At 36.0% G+C, this 16,306-nt stretch overlaps 1 protein-coding gene across 1 annotated transcript in view; it reads left to right on the top strand.

Annotated features, from left to right (window-relative positions):
* The window catches only part of LOC116563410 (POTE ankyrin domain family member A-like), a 60,576-nt gene that overhangs the window by 18,076 nt on the left and 26,194 nt on the right, over nucleotides 1-16,306 (top strand). The window contains exons 8-11 of the mRNA XM_032296033.1: nucleotides 411-455; nucleotides 1,506-1,672; nucleotides 13,044-13,074; nucleotides 13,655-13,796. Coding sequence (XP_032151924.1) covers nucleotides 411-455; nucleotides 1,506-1,672; nucleotides 13,044-13,074; nucleotides 13,655-13,796 — 385 coding nt within the window. The remainder of the gene's footprint in view (nucleotides 1-410; nucleotides 456-1,505; nucleotides 1,673-13,043; nucleotides 13,075-13,654; nucleotides 13,797-16,306) is intronic.

Raw genomic sequence — 16,306 nt, 5'->3', positions numbered from 1 at the left:
AAATCTTTTCAAGTGAGGAAGGCTTTGCAACACTATAAATCATTTGCTAATTCATTTTTGGTAGATTTAACATGTAAATAATTAAGTTTAATCAAACAAATGGTGGCAAAGTTAAGTTTGCTGGTTCATGTTTTTCTTCTCCCTTTGGCTAAGGTGTGTTATTTTTCATGAGTTAGTCAGAAGCCAGTGATGTGGCAGTAGCTAAACGTACATTAAAAAGTTAATTCTTAATTTTAATTATTTAATTTTTATTTAATTATTCTAATAGGTAAATTTTAATTATTTTCTAATTTTTCATTGTCCATACTTGATTACTTAAGAATAAAATTATTTTAAAAACATGCACTCCCAAAGAGCACACATCTGAGAAATACAACAAGCAAATTAATCTTCTATTTTTGCATCTGCAGAAAATGTCTCAAGAACCAGACATAAATAAGGATTGTGATAGAGAGGTATAACTTTATATTTAAATGTTTCTGTTGAATTAGATTTTTACGTTATGTTGTTGAACAAAGTGTAGTAAGTTTAGGCATATATGATTCTATCATGTAGCAGCATAAATCATCAGTGAAAAATTTAGTATTTAACTCAAAAAGCTGAGTTCTGTACACTGAGTTTTAAAGAGAGACAAACCCTAGAGATCTTCTTCGTCATTATGGAATAATCCTGAATGGTGCTGTAAAATGCTAGGTAATGCCACTTGAGGAGCTTCGGCTCAATCATTTTATCTTTCTTGGTTTTAGTCTGATTATCAATAGATAATGTGGCTAAAAAAGATAATTTCTTATTCCGTATATCCTCCAGCTAGAAAATTTTATGGCTATTGAATGGGAAATTTGGGGAGCATTTCATTTTCTGGAATTCCTCGATAACACCTCAGCAGTTTCACTCTGATCCTTGTGTTGTGGCAAACTTTGGTTCCCATGTTTCAGTGAGGACCTTCATGTTTTTGATATCCCAGGAATCAAATGAAAAAAAAATGATCAAAGGCAGTCGGGGAGAAGTATATCTTAGTGCAGAAAAGGGAAATCTTTTCTATTCCTGACCCTGAGGTCAATTTCTCATCCTCTAAATCTGACTGTTTAATGGAAAATCCAGATGGTAAAGACAGAAGAAGACACATTTTGCATCTTTGTCTTTTTATTTGTGTGTTTCCACAAGTCAAATGGGGTAAATGTTTATATTAGATTCTGAAGAGTGGTTGGGAATAAAAGCACAAAATGAAGGAGGACCCTTTTTGAAATTTTAGAAAATTGTTTTATTCATTCAAACAGAAATAAAGCAAACTTTACAAAAATTTCAATGATATACTAATGATATAATAATTACATCTTAAAATTATATGGTAACAGTTCCATATATATGATCAAATTTAAGTGTGAAATATTTTTAATGACTAAAATAATGACAAACTGAGGTCAAGTGATAAAATAATTAAAATAAAAAGGTTCTTTTTATTCAGTAAAACAACAACCATTTTTAATATCAAGCTTCCACTCAAGGCTGAAGAAGAAATGCAGAAGCATGGAAGTAATAATGTGGGATTATCAGAAAACCTGACTAATGGTGTTGCTCCTGGCAATGGTGGTTATGGCTTAATTCAACGAAGAAGGAGCAGCAAACCTGAAAATCAGCAATTTTCTAGCACAGAGAATGAAGAGTATCACAAGTAAGCCTATGGCAACATTTAACAAGAGATAACTATGTGCTATCAAACAAATCCTAATTTGGGATAATATTCATGATGAACAAATTTTATACTTTTACTAGGATATTAAGATTTGTCTGGTTATCAGAAGAATGAAAGTCAGCAAACAATGAGTTATCGTTTTTTCCACTCATTAATTTATTTGAAAAATAACCAGTATTGACAATTTCTTTTCCTTTTAGTGAACTTTTATTTTAGCTTCATGGGTACATGTGCACGTTTGTTATATAGGTAATATGTATTATGGAGATTTGGGCTACAGATTATTTCATCAGCCACATAATAAGCAAAATACTTAACAGGTAGTTTTTTGGTTCTCTCCCTCCTGCCACCCTCCACTCTCAAGTAGGCCCCAGTGTCTGTTGTTCTCTTTGTGTCCATGAGTTCTCATTGTTTAGCTCCCACTAGTGAGTAAGAATGTGTGGCATTTGATTTTGTGTTCCTGCCTTAGTTTGCTTAGGATAATGGACTCCAGCTCCATCTGTGTTGCTGCAAAGGAAATGGTCTCATTGAAAAAGAGGTGTCTCATTGAAAAGACATTTTCTTACACTGTTGGTAAATACATTTTGAGTGTTGATTTAGTAGCATATTTACACAAACACATATAGTAAGTATATATATGTATGTTAAGGATATTTGTACAGGTATGTTACATATGTATAAGGACATTTATTGTAGTATTACTATATCAAAAATTTGGGGCTAGTTTAAATCCTTAACAATAGGAAATACCTCAGTTTTCATACTGAGAAAAGAATATGGTCTGCAACCATTTTTTAAAACTGTGGTTAGATCTAGAGTGTACGGGTGATTTCACAATTAACATGTATTTAAAGCATTTAGTTTGATGACACATCTTAAGACAATTTTGTTAGAATTCTTGTAATATCTGCTGTGTTGCAAGTGGAAGCTACATGCTACATTGACACGGTACCTTGTTAGCCACAAGATTGCTAGTTATTAAATTTTTGCTGTCAGTGCCTGAGTGCTGAAATAGTGGACCCTCACTTTGAATATTGCCAAGGGATTGCACATGGGGATCTATACTTCATATAAACATTTCAATATATTGGATAAAACTTGTGAAAATATGTAAAAGGATCTTTGATCTACTAAACCAGGAGTTGGCCAGCTCTTTCTGCAAATAGCCAGTTAGTAAACATTTTAGGCTTTGTGAACTGTATGTGTTTATTTTCTTGAGACAGGGTCTCACTCTTACCCAGGCTGGAATGCAGTTGCATGGTTGTGCCTCACTGCAGCCTTGACGTCCCCGGCTCTAGCGATCCTCCCACCTCAGCCTCTCTACTAGCTGGGACCACAGGTGTGCAACATCACACCCAGCTAATTGACTCTATGGATTATAAAGTGAATAAGCATGGCTGTGTTTCAAGATACTTTACTTGCAAAAACAGGCAGTGGGCTGGATTTGGCTCACAAGTGCTAATTTGCTGACCCCTGTGCTAAAAGGAAGGTGCTGTTAATACAGTGAATCTTATTTGTAAAAGTGCTCTGCATGTGTGACATTATTCTTCTTTTGAAAAAAGAATATATTTCAGTATTCTACTCACCATATATATTTTTTAACTTTTATTGATTTTTTTAAATTGTACTTAAAGTTCTGGGGTACATGTGCAAATCATGCAGGATTGTTGCATATTTTTCAACAGTGACTTCATATAATTTTTTCATTTATATAATTCATATAATTATACTTCATATAATTTTTAAAATTTCACTTATAAAATAAGATTATTTTCTGCATGTTTTCTATTTTATTCCTGTTAACAGAACTCAGTATTTTACTGTGATCAGTTACTTTCTATATTTGATGAGTATCAACTGTCTTAGAATTGGCTGATTTTTATCAAGCAAGAAATAATCCCCTTGTAACTTTTAGTATTCCTTAGTCTCTATAAGCCTGAACAAAATGATAATCAACTATGTAATCTAGAAATGTTCAAGGGATCATTTAGTTCTATAATTTTAAGAATTTAATACCTTGATCCGGCATTTTAAAATGCCATACTGTATAATTTTTAAAACCTTTAAAATACATAATTGTTATATAAAATTTGAAAACTGCACCATTTATGTAAAATTTGAAAACTGCTGTTTCTTATCTATCACTATTCCATGGCTGTGGAAGAAAATTACATCATTCATAGTCATGACTCCTAAGTATGATATTCTTAAAAGAACTATCTAAACTCACAAACTCAAGTTTTCTTTCCATTCACTCTTGGTTTCTCGCCAGAAGTCTTCAGTTTCAGCACTGCTCCAAAATTGTTTTTCTCAGGGTTATCACTGTTTTTTTTTCTGTAATAAATCTAGGAATTTTTTTCTTACACCTCATTTAATCTGTCAGCAATATTTGACCCATTGGAGGACATCTCCTCCGTAACAGCAGCTTCACTTGGCCTTCAGGACCTCACTCCCTCAGGCGTTTCCTTCTGCCTTTCTGGTCCATTCATCATGGTCTGTTTTGCTTGCTCCTCCTCATCTTTCACCTTTTGCATGTTGTTGTTTCCCAGGGCTCAGTCCTCAATCTTCTTTCTCATGACTTTTTCGTTTTTCTTTTCTTTTTTTCCTTTGAGACGGAGTCTCATTCTGTCATCCAGGCTGGAGTCCAGTGGTGTGCTCTCGGCTCACTGCAACCTTTGCTTCCTGGATTCAAGCAGTTCTCCTGCTTCAGCCTCCTGAGTAGCTGGAATTATTGATGTGTGCCACCATACCTGGCTAATTTTTGTATTTTTAGTAGAGACAGGGTTTCCACATGTTGGCCAGCCTGGTCTCAATCTTCTGATTTCTGGTAATCTACCTGCCTCGGCCTCCCAGTGTTGGGATTACAGGTGTGGGCCACCACCCACAGCCCCCCGTGACTTTTCCTGCTGTGTATGTGCTAGTGATTTCCAAATGTATGTCTTCAGCTCAGATCTCTCTCCTTCATTCCAGAGCTCTATGTCAGTCTGCTTACTTGACATCTCTCTTTAGTTAGTTATTGGGTATCACACACTTGTCAGATCCAAAATTGGGTTACTGATGTCCTTCCTCAAATCTACACCTCATGTAGTCTTTCCTACTTGGGTTAATGGCAACTCTTCCAGTTGCTCTGCCAAAAACCTCGGTGTCATTTTTGACTCATCTTTCTCTGTCTCTGACACCTGACACCTAATCTTTCGGTAAATCTTGTCAGGTCTCCCTGAAGATTATATCCAGAAGCCAGTTATATCTTGTACATCTGAGCCACCATTGTCTAGTCTAGATTAGTACTATAGACTGGTAATTGATTGTCCTGGTTTAAAAAAAATTCCTTTAAATCCTTAACTCAGTGGATGTATTTAATACATAAGTCAAATTGTGTCATTCCTCTGCCCCAACCCTTCTGATTATCTCCCATTTCACTTGGAGTATGTGTCAAAACTCCTCCTAATAACTAAAAGGTGGTACAGCATCTGGCGCATTATCTCTCTTGCTTAAACTTCTGTTTCTTACTTGCTTTGCTCTGCTTCAGCCACACTGAACTTCTTGCTATTTCTTATCCATCCCTATTGCTTAAAGACTCCAGGCACGCTTCTGTATTTGGCTGTTACCTGTGTCTGGAAGGCTTTTTCTTCAGCTATCCTCCTAGCTTACTCTTCCCATTCTTTCAGTCCTTTACTTAAAATCCCCTTTCTCAGCAGGGACTTTTCTGGCCAACCCAACTTTCCCACCACTCTTCCCCTCAAACATATAAACATTTTATTTTTCTGCTTTAGTTTTTCTCCTCTAACGTACTGCATATTTTGCCTTATCTGTCTATTGTTATTGTGTGTTTATCTCATTCTCATGAATAGGATCTTTATTGTTCACTACCATATCTTCACTGCCTAGAAAAAGGTCTAGTGGCCAGATGTGGTGGCTAACGCCTGTAATCCCAGCACTTTAGGAGGCCGAGTCAGGTGGATCATGAGGTCAGGAGGTCGAGACCATCCTGGCTAACACGGTGAAACCCTCTTTACTAAAAATACAAAAAATTAGCTGGGCATGGTGGCAAGCACTTGTAGTCTCAGCTACTCAGGAGGCTGAGGCAGGAGAATCACTTGAACCCGGGTGGCGGAGGTTGCAGTGAGCCGAGATCATACCACTGCACTCCAGCCTGGGCAGCAGAGTGAGACTCTGTCTCAGGAAAAGAGAAAAAGGCCTAGCATATCAGATGTAGCTACCTAATAAATACTTATTAAATGAGCGAACGGAGTTTATCCTGGGTATATTGATTGACTGATTGATTATTACTTAAAAAATGTTTGACATAGTTCATTGCAACAATTTTGCCTGGTAATTATGTGCATTTTTAAATTCTTTTAGCTCTTTCTTCATAAGCTATGTTCTTCATATTAATTTTTTTTATTTAGGGAGAAAAGCCCAATTTTGTGGTTATTCACTATACTTTTACTGGTGATTATGATCATTGTAATTATGGTAAAATGATTCAGAAGAATTGCAAACCTGACTGATATTTTATCAAAAAAATATTACTGTGGTAATTTTAATGGACTTACAAATTCTTTCCAAGGGATTATGAACCTTCAGTATTTGAAATAAAAAGAACAGAGTTGGAATTTTTTGCTTCCTATAGGAAGACATATACTGGTCAGGCACTGTCTATTCTGATGGAGCAGCAACTGCTGCTTAACTGTCTTTCAGAAGGAAGCTGCTTACATTGATATCGGTTGGTGAGCAAGGCCAGTGGTCATTGATCAGTTGACTAGATTTAGAACTGTCCCTGGGTGTCTTCTTGTTATCATGGCTACAGGTCAGTTCTTTCCAAAGTTTGAGTCAACTGTAACCGGAAATTTTCTATTTGAAAGTTGCTTTCCATTAACTATGTTCAAAATGAAACTATTTTATATCCCAGAATTGTGGACTTTTTTTTTTTATCAGGATGAATTGGTTGATAATTGGTCTCAGGAAGATATCTCTCTCTCTCTCTCTCTCTCTCTCTCTCTCTATATATATATATATATATATATATATATGTGTGTGTGTGTGTGTGTGTGTGTGTGTGTGTGTGTGTATGTATATATATATAGTCTTATCTTAACCAGAGGAGTTCTCTGTATAATTTATTTCTTAAAAATAATTGTTTTGTTTCTGTTTTTTGTATATTTAGAAGCTTTTGCTCAAGTTCTAACATAATATCCAGTGGGAGATTTTAGTCTCTTTGTCAGTTCATGTATGTATATGGTAGTCATATTCTCTCTTTTTAAATTCCTTTTCTTGTTCACTTTCTTCTCTGTACCATAGTAATAACATTCTTATGCACTTTTACCTCATTAAAAAGTAATTACAATTTTCTACTGGCAAATCCAGCTTTTTTGTTTTTGTTTGAGAGAGAGTTTTGCTCTGTTGCCCAGGCTGTAGTGCAGTGGTGTGATCTTTGCTCCCTGCAACCTCTGGCTCCCAGGTTCAAGCACTTCTCTTGCCTCAGCCTCTGAGTAGCTGGGACTACAGGTACGTGCCACCATGCCCAGCTAATTTTTGTATATTTAGTAGATATGGGGTTTCACCATATTGGTCAGGCTGGTCTTGAACTCCTGACCTTGTGATCCACCTGCACTGGCCTTCCAAAGTGCTAGGATTACAGGCGTGAGCCACCGCTCCTGATCAAATGCAGCTTTTTATATTTTGACTAAGTACTAGGCTAAAATTGAAAAAAATTTCCCAGATCATTTTATTTTCCAACAAAATCATAAGTAATCAAAAAATTCCTATTTTTAAAATATAAAAAATGACATTCAGATATTTTAAAAGTAAGGATACTCCCTGATATAGTTTGGCTTTTTATCCCCACCCAAATCTCATGTAAAATTTAATTCCCAGGTGTTGAGAGAAAGACCTGGTGGAAGGCGATTGGGTCATGGTGTCAGCTTCCCCCATGCCGTTCTCATGATAGTGAGTTTTCACAAGAGGTGATAGTTTCATAAGGGGCTCTTTCCCCTTCAACGTCTCTCTCTCTCCTGCCACCTTTTGAAGAAGGTGTCTGCTTCCCCTTCACCTTCCATCATGATTATGTTTCCTGAGGCCTCCCTAGCCAGGTGTAACTGTGAATCAATTAAGACTCTTTCCTATGTGAATTACCCAGTCTCAGGTATGTCTTTATAGCAGTGTGAAAATGGACTAATACAGAGAATTGGTACCAGGGATAGTAGGATACTGCTATAAAGATAACCTGAAAAATGTGGAAGCAACTTTGGAACCAAGTAACAGACAGAGGTTGTAACAGTTTGGAGGACTCAAAGGAAGACAGGAAGATGTGGGAAAGTTTGGAACTTCCTGCAGACTTGTTGAATGGTTTTTTACCAAAATACTGATAGTGACATGGACAATGAAGTCCAGGCTGAGGTGGTCTTAGATGGCGATTAGGAACTTTTTGGGAACTGGAACAAAGGTGAATCTTGCATGTTTTAGCAAAGAAATTCCCAGCATTTTGCCCCTGCCCTAGAAATCTGTGAAATTTTGAACTTGACAGAGATGATTCAGGGTATTTGGTGGAAATTCCTAAGCAGCAAAGCATTCCAAGAGATGAACTGGTTGATTCTGAAAGCATTCAGTTTTATGAATTCACAAAGAGATGGTTTTAAGTTGGAACTTATGTTTAAAAAGAAAGCAGAGCATAAATTTGGAAAATTTATACCCTGACTTTGGGGTGGAACAGAAAAATAGTTCATTTTCTGGGAAGGAATGCAGGCTGGCTGTAGAAATTTGCATAAGTAATGAGTAGTGGAATGTTAATCACCATGACAATGAGAAAAGTGTCTCCAGGGCATGTCATAGAGTTTTTGGCAGCCACTCCCATCACAGGCCTGGAGGCCTGAAAGGAAAGAATGGTTTCATGGGCTGGACCAAGGCCCTTGCTACTATGTGCAGCCTCGGGACTTGGTGCCCTGTGTTAGGCTGCTGCAGGTCCAGCTGTGGCTAAAAGGGGCCAAAGTGTAGCTTAGCCTTTATGAATTATCCACTCTTCAGTATTTCTTAATAGCAGTGTGAAAATGGACTAATACATACTCCCTCAAGACATTTTCCTGATTTCATCTTTCATGTTATGTGTGCCACAGCTATTTTCAAAACTTCATTTAGAGGTAAACTTTATTATATTGAGTAATAGAAACAGAAATATAGCCCAAATCTAATTATGACTTTCATGTTTAACAGTCATTGCTTGTATTTGGTGGACTCCAGCTTTTTAATGTAGCATTCAAGTGTCATGTAGCATTCACCTTCTATTCTTATCTTTCAAGTATTTTATACTTTTTTTTTCAAGTTCCTAATACACTTCTAGACTTCATGTGCTTAATTTCTGTGCTCACATCCTGTTCTCTAACTGGAATGATTTTCTCTCACTGTTTTTATTAGTGGGCTTCTCTTATATTTTGCTTCTTTTAAAGGAAGGCGTTAGCCTGCATGCTAAAATACAACTTTTTATGTATGAAGTCTTATATAACACATTGTATCATTATTGTGTATTACTTTTTTTTGAGTCAGGGAATGCATATTTCTTTTTATGTTATTTGTACTTCATAAACATTTTTAAAATTAATCAGTGAATTGAGATGGAAAAGAGTTGGAGGTTTACAAAAATTGTGGGTTTTTTTGTTCATTGTCATTAGACTATTATAAAACATTGGCTTTTTATAGTTTTTAAAGTAGTGGCTTTGCCTTGCATATGAAGAAAGTAAAGAAACATCCAAATAAAAAAAAGGAACTCAAATAATCTGTGGTTACACCCATGTTTGAGAAGGTCAATTTACTAACTCATGCTCTGCTACAAGTAAATGATGACAGCAGTTTAAGTTAAATAGATGAGGATCAAAGAAGGTAAAATATGTAAGTCCTTTATAAGAATCTCCAGGAATACCCCGTCAAAAGTGGGCAAAGGATATGAACAGACACTTCTCAAAAGAAGGCATTTACATGGCCAAAAAACGTATTAAAAAACCTCATCATCACTGATCATTAGAGAAATGCAAATCAAAGCCACAATGAGATACCATCTCAGGCTAGTTAAAATAGCAATCATTAAAAAGTCAGGAAACAACAGATGCTGGCAAGACTGTGGAGAAACAGGAATGCTTTTATACTGTTGTTGGGATTGTGAATTAGTTCAACTATTGTGGAAGACAGTGTGGTAATTCCTCAAGGATCTAAAACCAGAAATACCATTTGACCCAGCAATCCCATTACTGGGTATATACCCAAAGGGTTATAAATCATTATACTATAAAGATACATGCATACCTATGTTTATTGCAGCACTATTTACAATAGCAAAGACTTGGAACCAACCCAAATGCTCATCAATGATAGACTGGGTAAAGAAAATGTGACACATATACACCATGGAATACTGTGCAGCCATAAAAAAGAATGAGTTCATGTCCTTTGCAGGGACATGGATGAAGCTGGAAACCATCATTCTTAGCAAACTAACACAGGAACAGAAAACCAAACACTGCATGTTCTAACTCATAAGTGGGAGTTGAACAATAAGAACACGTGGACACAGGGAGGGGAACGTCACATGTAGACAGCCAGAGTAGCCCACCCTCTCTGGGGGAATCAGCAGCAAGGCTGCTATAAACTTTCAGTGAACTCCAGAGAAGTGAAACCAGAATAGGGGAATTTGTATGTCTCGGAGAAGAGCAGAGAGGCTTAGAAAAAGATAACCAGCTCTCACTGACCTTGCTGCAAAATAGTTGTTAGCTGAAGTATGTTAACTGAAGTATGAGTTATAACCACAGGCTGTTCTAAGTAACTGCACCATCCCTCTGCCATGTGCTTTGTGAACATATAAAGTACTCCGAGGCAGGTTGGGGCTGAAGAGACTGACATCATCAGCTTTTCGGACCACCTGGCCCAGCTTTATATATGTCTGTCTGTATGTCTTTCTTTATCTCCTGCTGTTCCCTCTTAGGTCTTTGAACCCTTGTGCAGTGTGGGATGCAGCACATGCCAGTCACACACAGGGGCCTGTTGGGGGTTGGAGGGCACAGGGAGGGAGAGCATTAGGACAAATATCTAATGCATTCAGCATGCAAGACTTAAACCTAGATGACGGGTTGATAGGTGCAGCAAACCACCATGGCACATGTATACCTATGTAACAAACCTGCAGGTTCTGCACATGTGTCCCCGAAGTTAGAAAAGAAAAGAAATCTCTAAGAAGAAATGTTAACCCTGATTACTTTTCCTGGAAATAGAATAATATAGTCTCCTAAAGCTGGAAATACTCAACTATATCAGTGCTGTTGAAAGACTGATTACAATAAGGATTAATGACTTTGACTAGGAGCAGTTTCAATAGATGGTACCTATGGAACTCTGTAGTGGATGAACATAGACAACTCTTGAGAGAAACTCTACTGGGAAAAACAATAGAAAAATGGCAATAATTGAAGAAGAATGTGGGAATTGAGGGAGTTTTCTCTCTTTTTGTATTTCAAAACATAAATTTTAGAGTATGTTTCTTTACTGTTAGGAATGATCTATATAAGAAGAAAATATTTATGAAATGTAATTTTGTTTGCTTGGTTGCATGTTTAAGCATTAGACAGCTTGATTTATTATCTTTTATGGATGTTTAGCAAACTAATTGTCCTTAGAACTTCTATTCATGCATAGTTTTATGGTTAGAGTTGCTTTTTCAGAATTGCTTCAGAAATGTAACATATTAGTGTAATTGAATACGCAGATGATGACCTAAAACTTAAACTATCACACACAGATATTTAAAATAATTATAATACACATCCACATACTTAGGCCATGTTGAATAGAATTTAATTGTTCCCTCATAATTGTACATATTGCAGTACCTTTGAGAGTAGCATCATGAATAGCTATGATTTGCTGAGGTACTTACTACAAAATGTCAGGTGTGTGAACTTTTTTTCTTTTTGAGATGAAATCTCACTCTGTCACCCATGCTGGAGTGCAATGGTGTGATCTCAGCTCACTGCAACCTCTGCCTTCTGGGTTCAAGAAATTTTCCCACCTTAGCTTCCCAAGTAGCCAAGACTACCAGCAGGCACCTGACTACTTTTTTGTAGTTTAATAGAGTGGAGATTTCACCATGTTGCCCAGGCTTGTTGTGAACTCCTGAGCTCAGGCAGCCCGCCTGCTTCGGCCTCCTAAAGTGCTATTTGCAATAGCAAAGACTTGGAAGCAACCCAAATGCCTGGCCAGGTGTATGAACTTTATAGCTGTTTAGATTCTGGGGAGTAGGGAAGGATTTTGTTCATGAATTTGAGAAAAGCAAACTATTGACACTATCACAGGTTATTAATTCCGGATTATAAAGTTCTAAACTGTCAAAGCCATGTTTCCCTGTGCCAATAGTGTCATCAGCATGTATTGTATGCTCAATGAGTATTTGTTGAATGCATGAATAAACAGTTGAAGTGATGAATGAATGTCATTGATGAATTTCTGTTAAAAAATAAGTTTTTAGTTTTCTGAAAGTAGTAGGTTTCCAAATTTGCCTCTGTATAGTCTTTTTTTTAACAAAATGCAAGATTCAGAAATTATTAGTTATAATTATAGCCAAAAATAGAATGATAATATGGATTCAATCTGCTATCATATCTCTTAAAAACACTTGAAAATAAATATTACTTTCACAGCATATTGGAAAACACATGTTTTGGAGGCAGAATTCTTGGATTTCAATGCTCTGTCAACTACTGACTAGCTCAATGGGCTGGGGACATTTATATGGTCTTTCTGTGCCTAGTTTCTCCTTTTATAGAGTCCCTAATATATTACCTACCTCACAGAGTTGTTATGATCACTAAAATGAGCTTGACACATACACAGTACTTAGAATGATGCGTAGTGTCTGTGTAAGTCCTGAAAAAAATATTATCATTAAAAAAGGGTTCCTCTCATGTAAGAACAAAAGTAGTTTTCCAGATAGGATTTAGTGCCAGTAAAAGCTTGTTTTTATTGAAAAGGACAACAATGAGAAGTCCTGGTGTATTTCTTTCTATCACATGATACAAGTAACATATTTTTTCTTTTGCCTTGACTGTCGGAAAGCTTGATCTAAATTTAATTCTTTGTAATGATATTATTACCATATTTTTTTCTCATTTAATGTTACTCTTTCTGTTTGTAGTTTATTTCTCCTTGTGAAAATAATTATATTTACATTACCTCTTAAAAATGACCTGAAAACTTAATGAATAGAAGGAATAACTTATAAATGCAGAGATTTTATATAATAACACTAGTTTTGGACATTCTTTTTATTTTATGTATTTGCTATTTGGCTAAAAGGAATTGTTTCTTTTTTCAGGCCTGAAGAGAAATCTAATGAAAACAACAAGGTACTGTTAAAAGCAAGTTAACTAAAATATTATTGTCAAAAAAACACATTACAAAAGGTAAAGTAAGAATCTTTTGTTATAAAGACATTTAGTTAGAAGAAAAAGGGCTTAAGGAACAGTGGCCATTGATAATGGCCTTTTAAGAAAAATCTGTTGTTATAAAAGTGCCTTGGGCTGGGTACAGTGGCTCACACCTGTCAGCCAGCACTTTGGGAGTCCGAGGCGGGTGGGTCACAAGGTCAGGAGATTGAGAGCATCCTGGCCAACATGGTGAAAACCCTTCTTTACTAAAAATACAAGAATTAGCTGGGTGTCGTGGTGCATGTCTGTAATCCCAGCTACTCAGGAGGCTGAGGCAGGAGAATCACTTGAATCCAGGAGGCGGAGGTTGCAGTGAGCTGAGACTGCGCCACTGGACTCCAGCTTGGCGACAGAGTGAGACTCTGTCTTAGAGAAAAAAACAAAAAGAAGTGCCTGTGGTTTTGCTCATATAAAAAGATGAATAAATACCACTTCTTTACATCTAGTATATTCTATAAATATTTTGAGGACATTTGAAGCAGTATTATTTATCTTACAGGTCAAAAGCCCAATACATTCAGTGGATGATCTTGATGACATAAGTTGGCCATCGGAAGTAGCCTCAGAGGATTATGATTGGCTTTACTCTAATTATATGACTTATATGTTGCTCAATGAAGAACTCGACATGGATTTTAATGGTATGAGTATTACATAAGTGGAAGGCCCTGTATGTATCCTACAGTAATAGTCACACACATTGCTTAGCATTGCATCGTAGAGCACTGATGTGTGATAATGTTGATCATCTCAGAAATATGTTTAATGTTAAAATAGACTGAGAAATAATGTATATTGTCTACCAAAGAGCTATGACAACTCTCTTGTACCTTTCTCAGTGTGAAGGGCAGTCTCAGCCTTTTTGTTGACTCTGCTTCTCTCCTATGCCTTCCTTTCAGATCAGGTTACCATTCTCTCCCACTCGGAATACTGCAATAACCTTAGAACTGTTTTCCCTGCTACCCTACTTCTGGAGACCATGGTCTACTCTGAAACTATAATTATTAATTTTTAAAAATTCAGATCTGATGTTGTCTCTTGCTCATAACTCAGCTTACCACATCCCATTGCTATAAGGTTAAGATTTGAATGCTCTAGCTCTCTCCTGCATCTGGTAATACCTTTTTTTCTCTGTGTCCTAGCCATTGTCTTAGATGTTTATTCCTGCAATTGATAGCTTTAGTGCGGTATAACTGGTATGTAATAGACTGCATGTATGTAAATGTACAGTTTGATAAGTTTTGGCATATGTATGCACACTTGAAAGCATCACCATAATCAAGAGCAGTAACAAACCCATCATCCATAAAAGTTTCTTCCTGTCCCTTTGTGTTCCCTTATTAAGAAACTACTAAATGTTTAAGTATTTGTACTGTTTTCCATTACTATCAGCAGTATTTGGCAATTCTCATTGTTCCATATCATTACAAGCTGTTCGTACTGCTAATTAGTTTTTAGTTTTAGCCATTCTAATGGGTACATGTTGTGTGTGTCATTATGGTGTGAATATGCATTATCCTAAGGACAAAGACTGCTGAACATCTTTGCATGTGCTTATTTGCCACCTGTATATCTTCTTTAGTGACTCATCTTTTCCAATTTGGATAGCTTATAAAGATTTAAAAATTAGATAGTTTTTATTCTTAGTTGTTGAGTTTTAAGAGGTTTTTAAAAATAGATTCTGGATATTATTTCTTTATTAATTATGCTCTTTGGAATGATTTTTCCCAGTTTGTGGCTTGACTTTTTGTTAATAATATATTGGTTTTTTCATTTTGATGAAGTCTGATACATCTGTTTGTTTAATTATGGATTTTGCTTTGTGTCTCATATCTAAAAAATCTTTGTCCAGCAGAAGGCTTCAAAGGTTTTCTTCTCTGCTTTCTTGAAGAATTGTTATAGTTTTAGGTTTTTCATTTAGATCTGCAATCCACTTTGTGTACACTTTTGCATGTGGAGTGAGGTGTGGATGTAAGTTCATTTTATGGATGTGGATATCTAATTGTTCCAGCAGCATATGTTGAAAAGGCTGTCCTTTCTCCATGACACTGCTATTGTGCCTTTGTGAAAAATAAGTTGGCTGTATATTTGTGGGTGTATTTCTGGACTGTGTGTGTGTTCCATTGGTCTACATATTCTTCCAGAGTTTAGCTGATAAACCAATCATAAGTTGAAAATCCACTTAATACCCCAATAAACCCATCATACATTTGAAACATTCTATGTAGAATCATCTTAAATTGGGGACTGCCTCTATCTGGCTTTTTTCATGTAGGTCTAGCATCCCTAATCCAAAATCAGAAATTCTCCAAAATCCAAAACTTTTTGTGTGCCAACATGATATCACAAGTAGAAAATTTTACACTAGACGTCAGGTACACAAATTTTTATTTGCAAATTTACTAAAAGTATTCCACAAATTTACCTGTAAGCTCTGCATATAAGGTGTATGCAACGTAAGTTATTTTGGTTTAGACTTGGGTTCCATCCTTGAGAGATATCTCATATATGTGCAAATATTCCAAAACCAAAAACACTTTTGATACCAGACACTTTGAGAGATACTTTCCCTGTAACAGTATCACACTGTTTTGATTACTGCAAATTTATATTAAAATTTGACATCAGCCCTTCAGTTTTCTTCTTTCTTAAGGGTTATTTTGACTATGCTGTCTTTTGTATTTCCATATGAGTTTTAGAATCAGATTGTTAATATTTTTAAAAGCCTGCTGTCCTTCTGGGAATTAGACTGAGTTTGTGTTGAATGTGTACATTAATTGGGAGAGGATTGATGTTCTAATGATAATGCATTTTTCCACTCCCATGAAATTGTTTCTATTTATATAGGTCAAATTTAATTTTCTCAGTAATATTTTGTAGTTTTTTAAATATGTGTTTTCCTTCCTTCCTCCCTTCCTTCCTTCCTCCCTCCCTCCCTCCCTCCCTCTCTCTCTCTCTCTCTCTTTCTTTCTTTCTTTCTATCTTTCTTTCTTTTTCTTTCTTTCTTTCTTTTTCTTTCTTTCTTTCCTTCTTTCTTTCTTTCCTTCTTCCTTCCTTCTTTCCTTCTTTCTTTCTTTCTTTCTTTCCTTCTTTCTTTCTTTCTTTTTCTTTCTTTCTTTCTTTCTTTCTTTCTTTCTTTCTTTCTTTCTTT

This window comes from Sapajus apella, unplaced genomic scaffold (genome assembly GCF_009761245.1).
Source record: "Sapajus apella isolate SASKATOON/1434 unplaced genomic scaffold, GSC_monkey_1.0 scaffold35, whole genome shotgun sequence".
Taxonomy (NCBI): Eukaryota; Metazoa; Chordata; class Mammalia; order Primates; family Cebidae; genus Sapajus; species Sapajus apella.
Note: the sequence above shows the minus strand (reverse complement) of the source record. Positions and strands in the feature narration are given on the sequence as shown.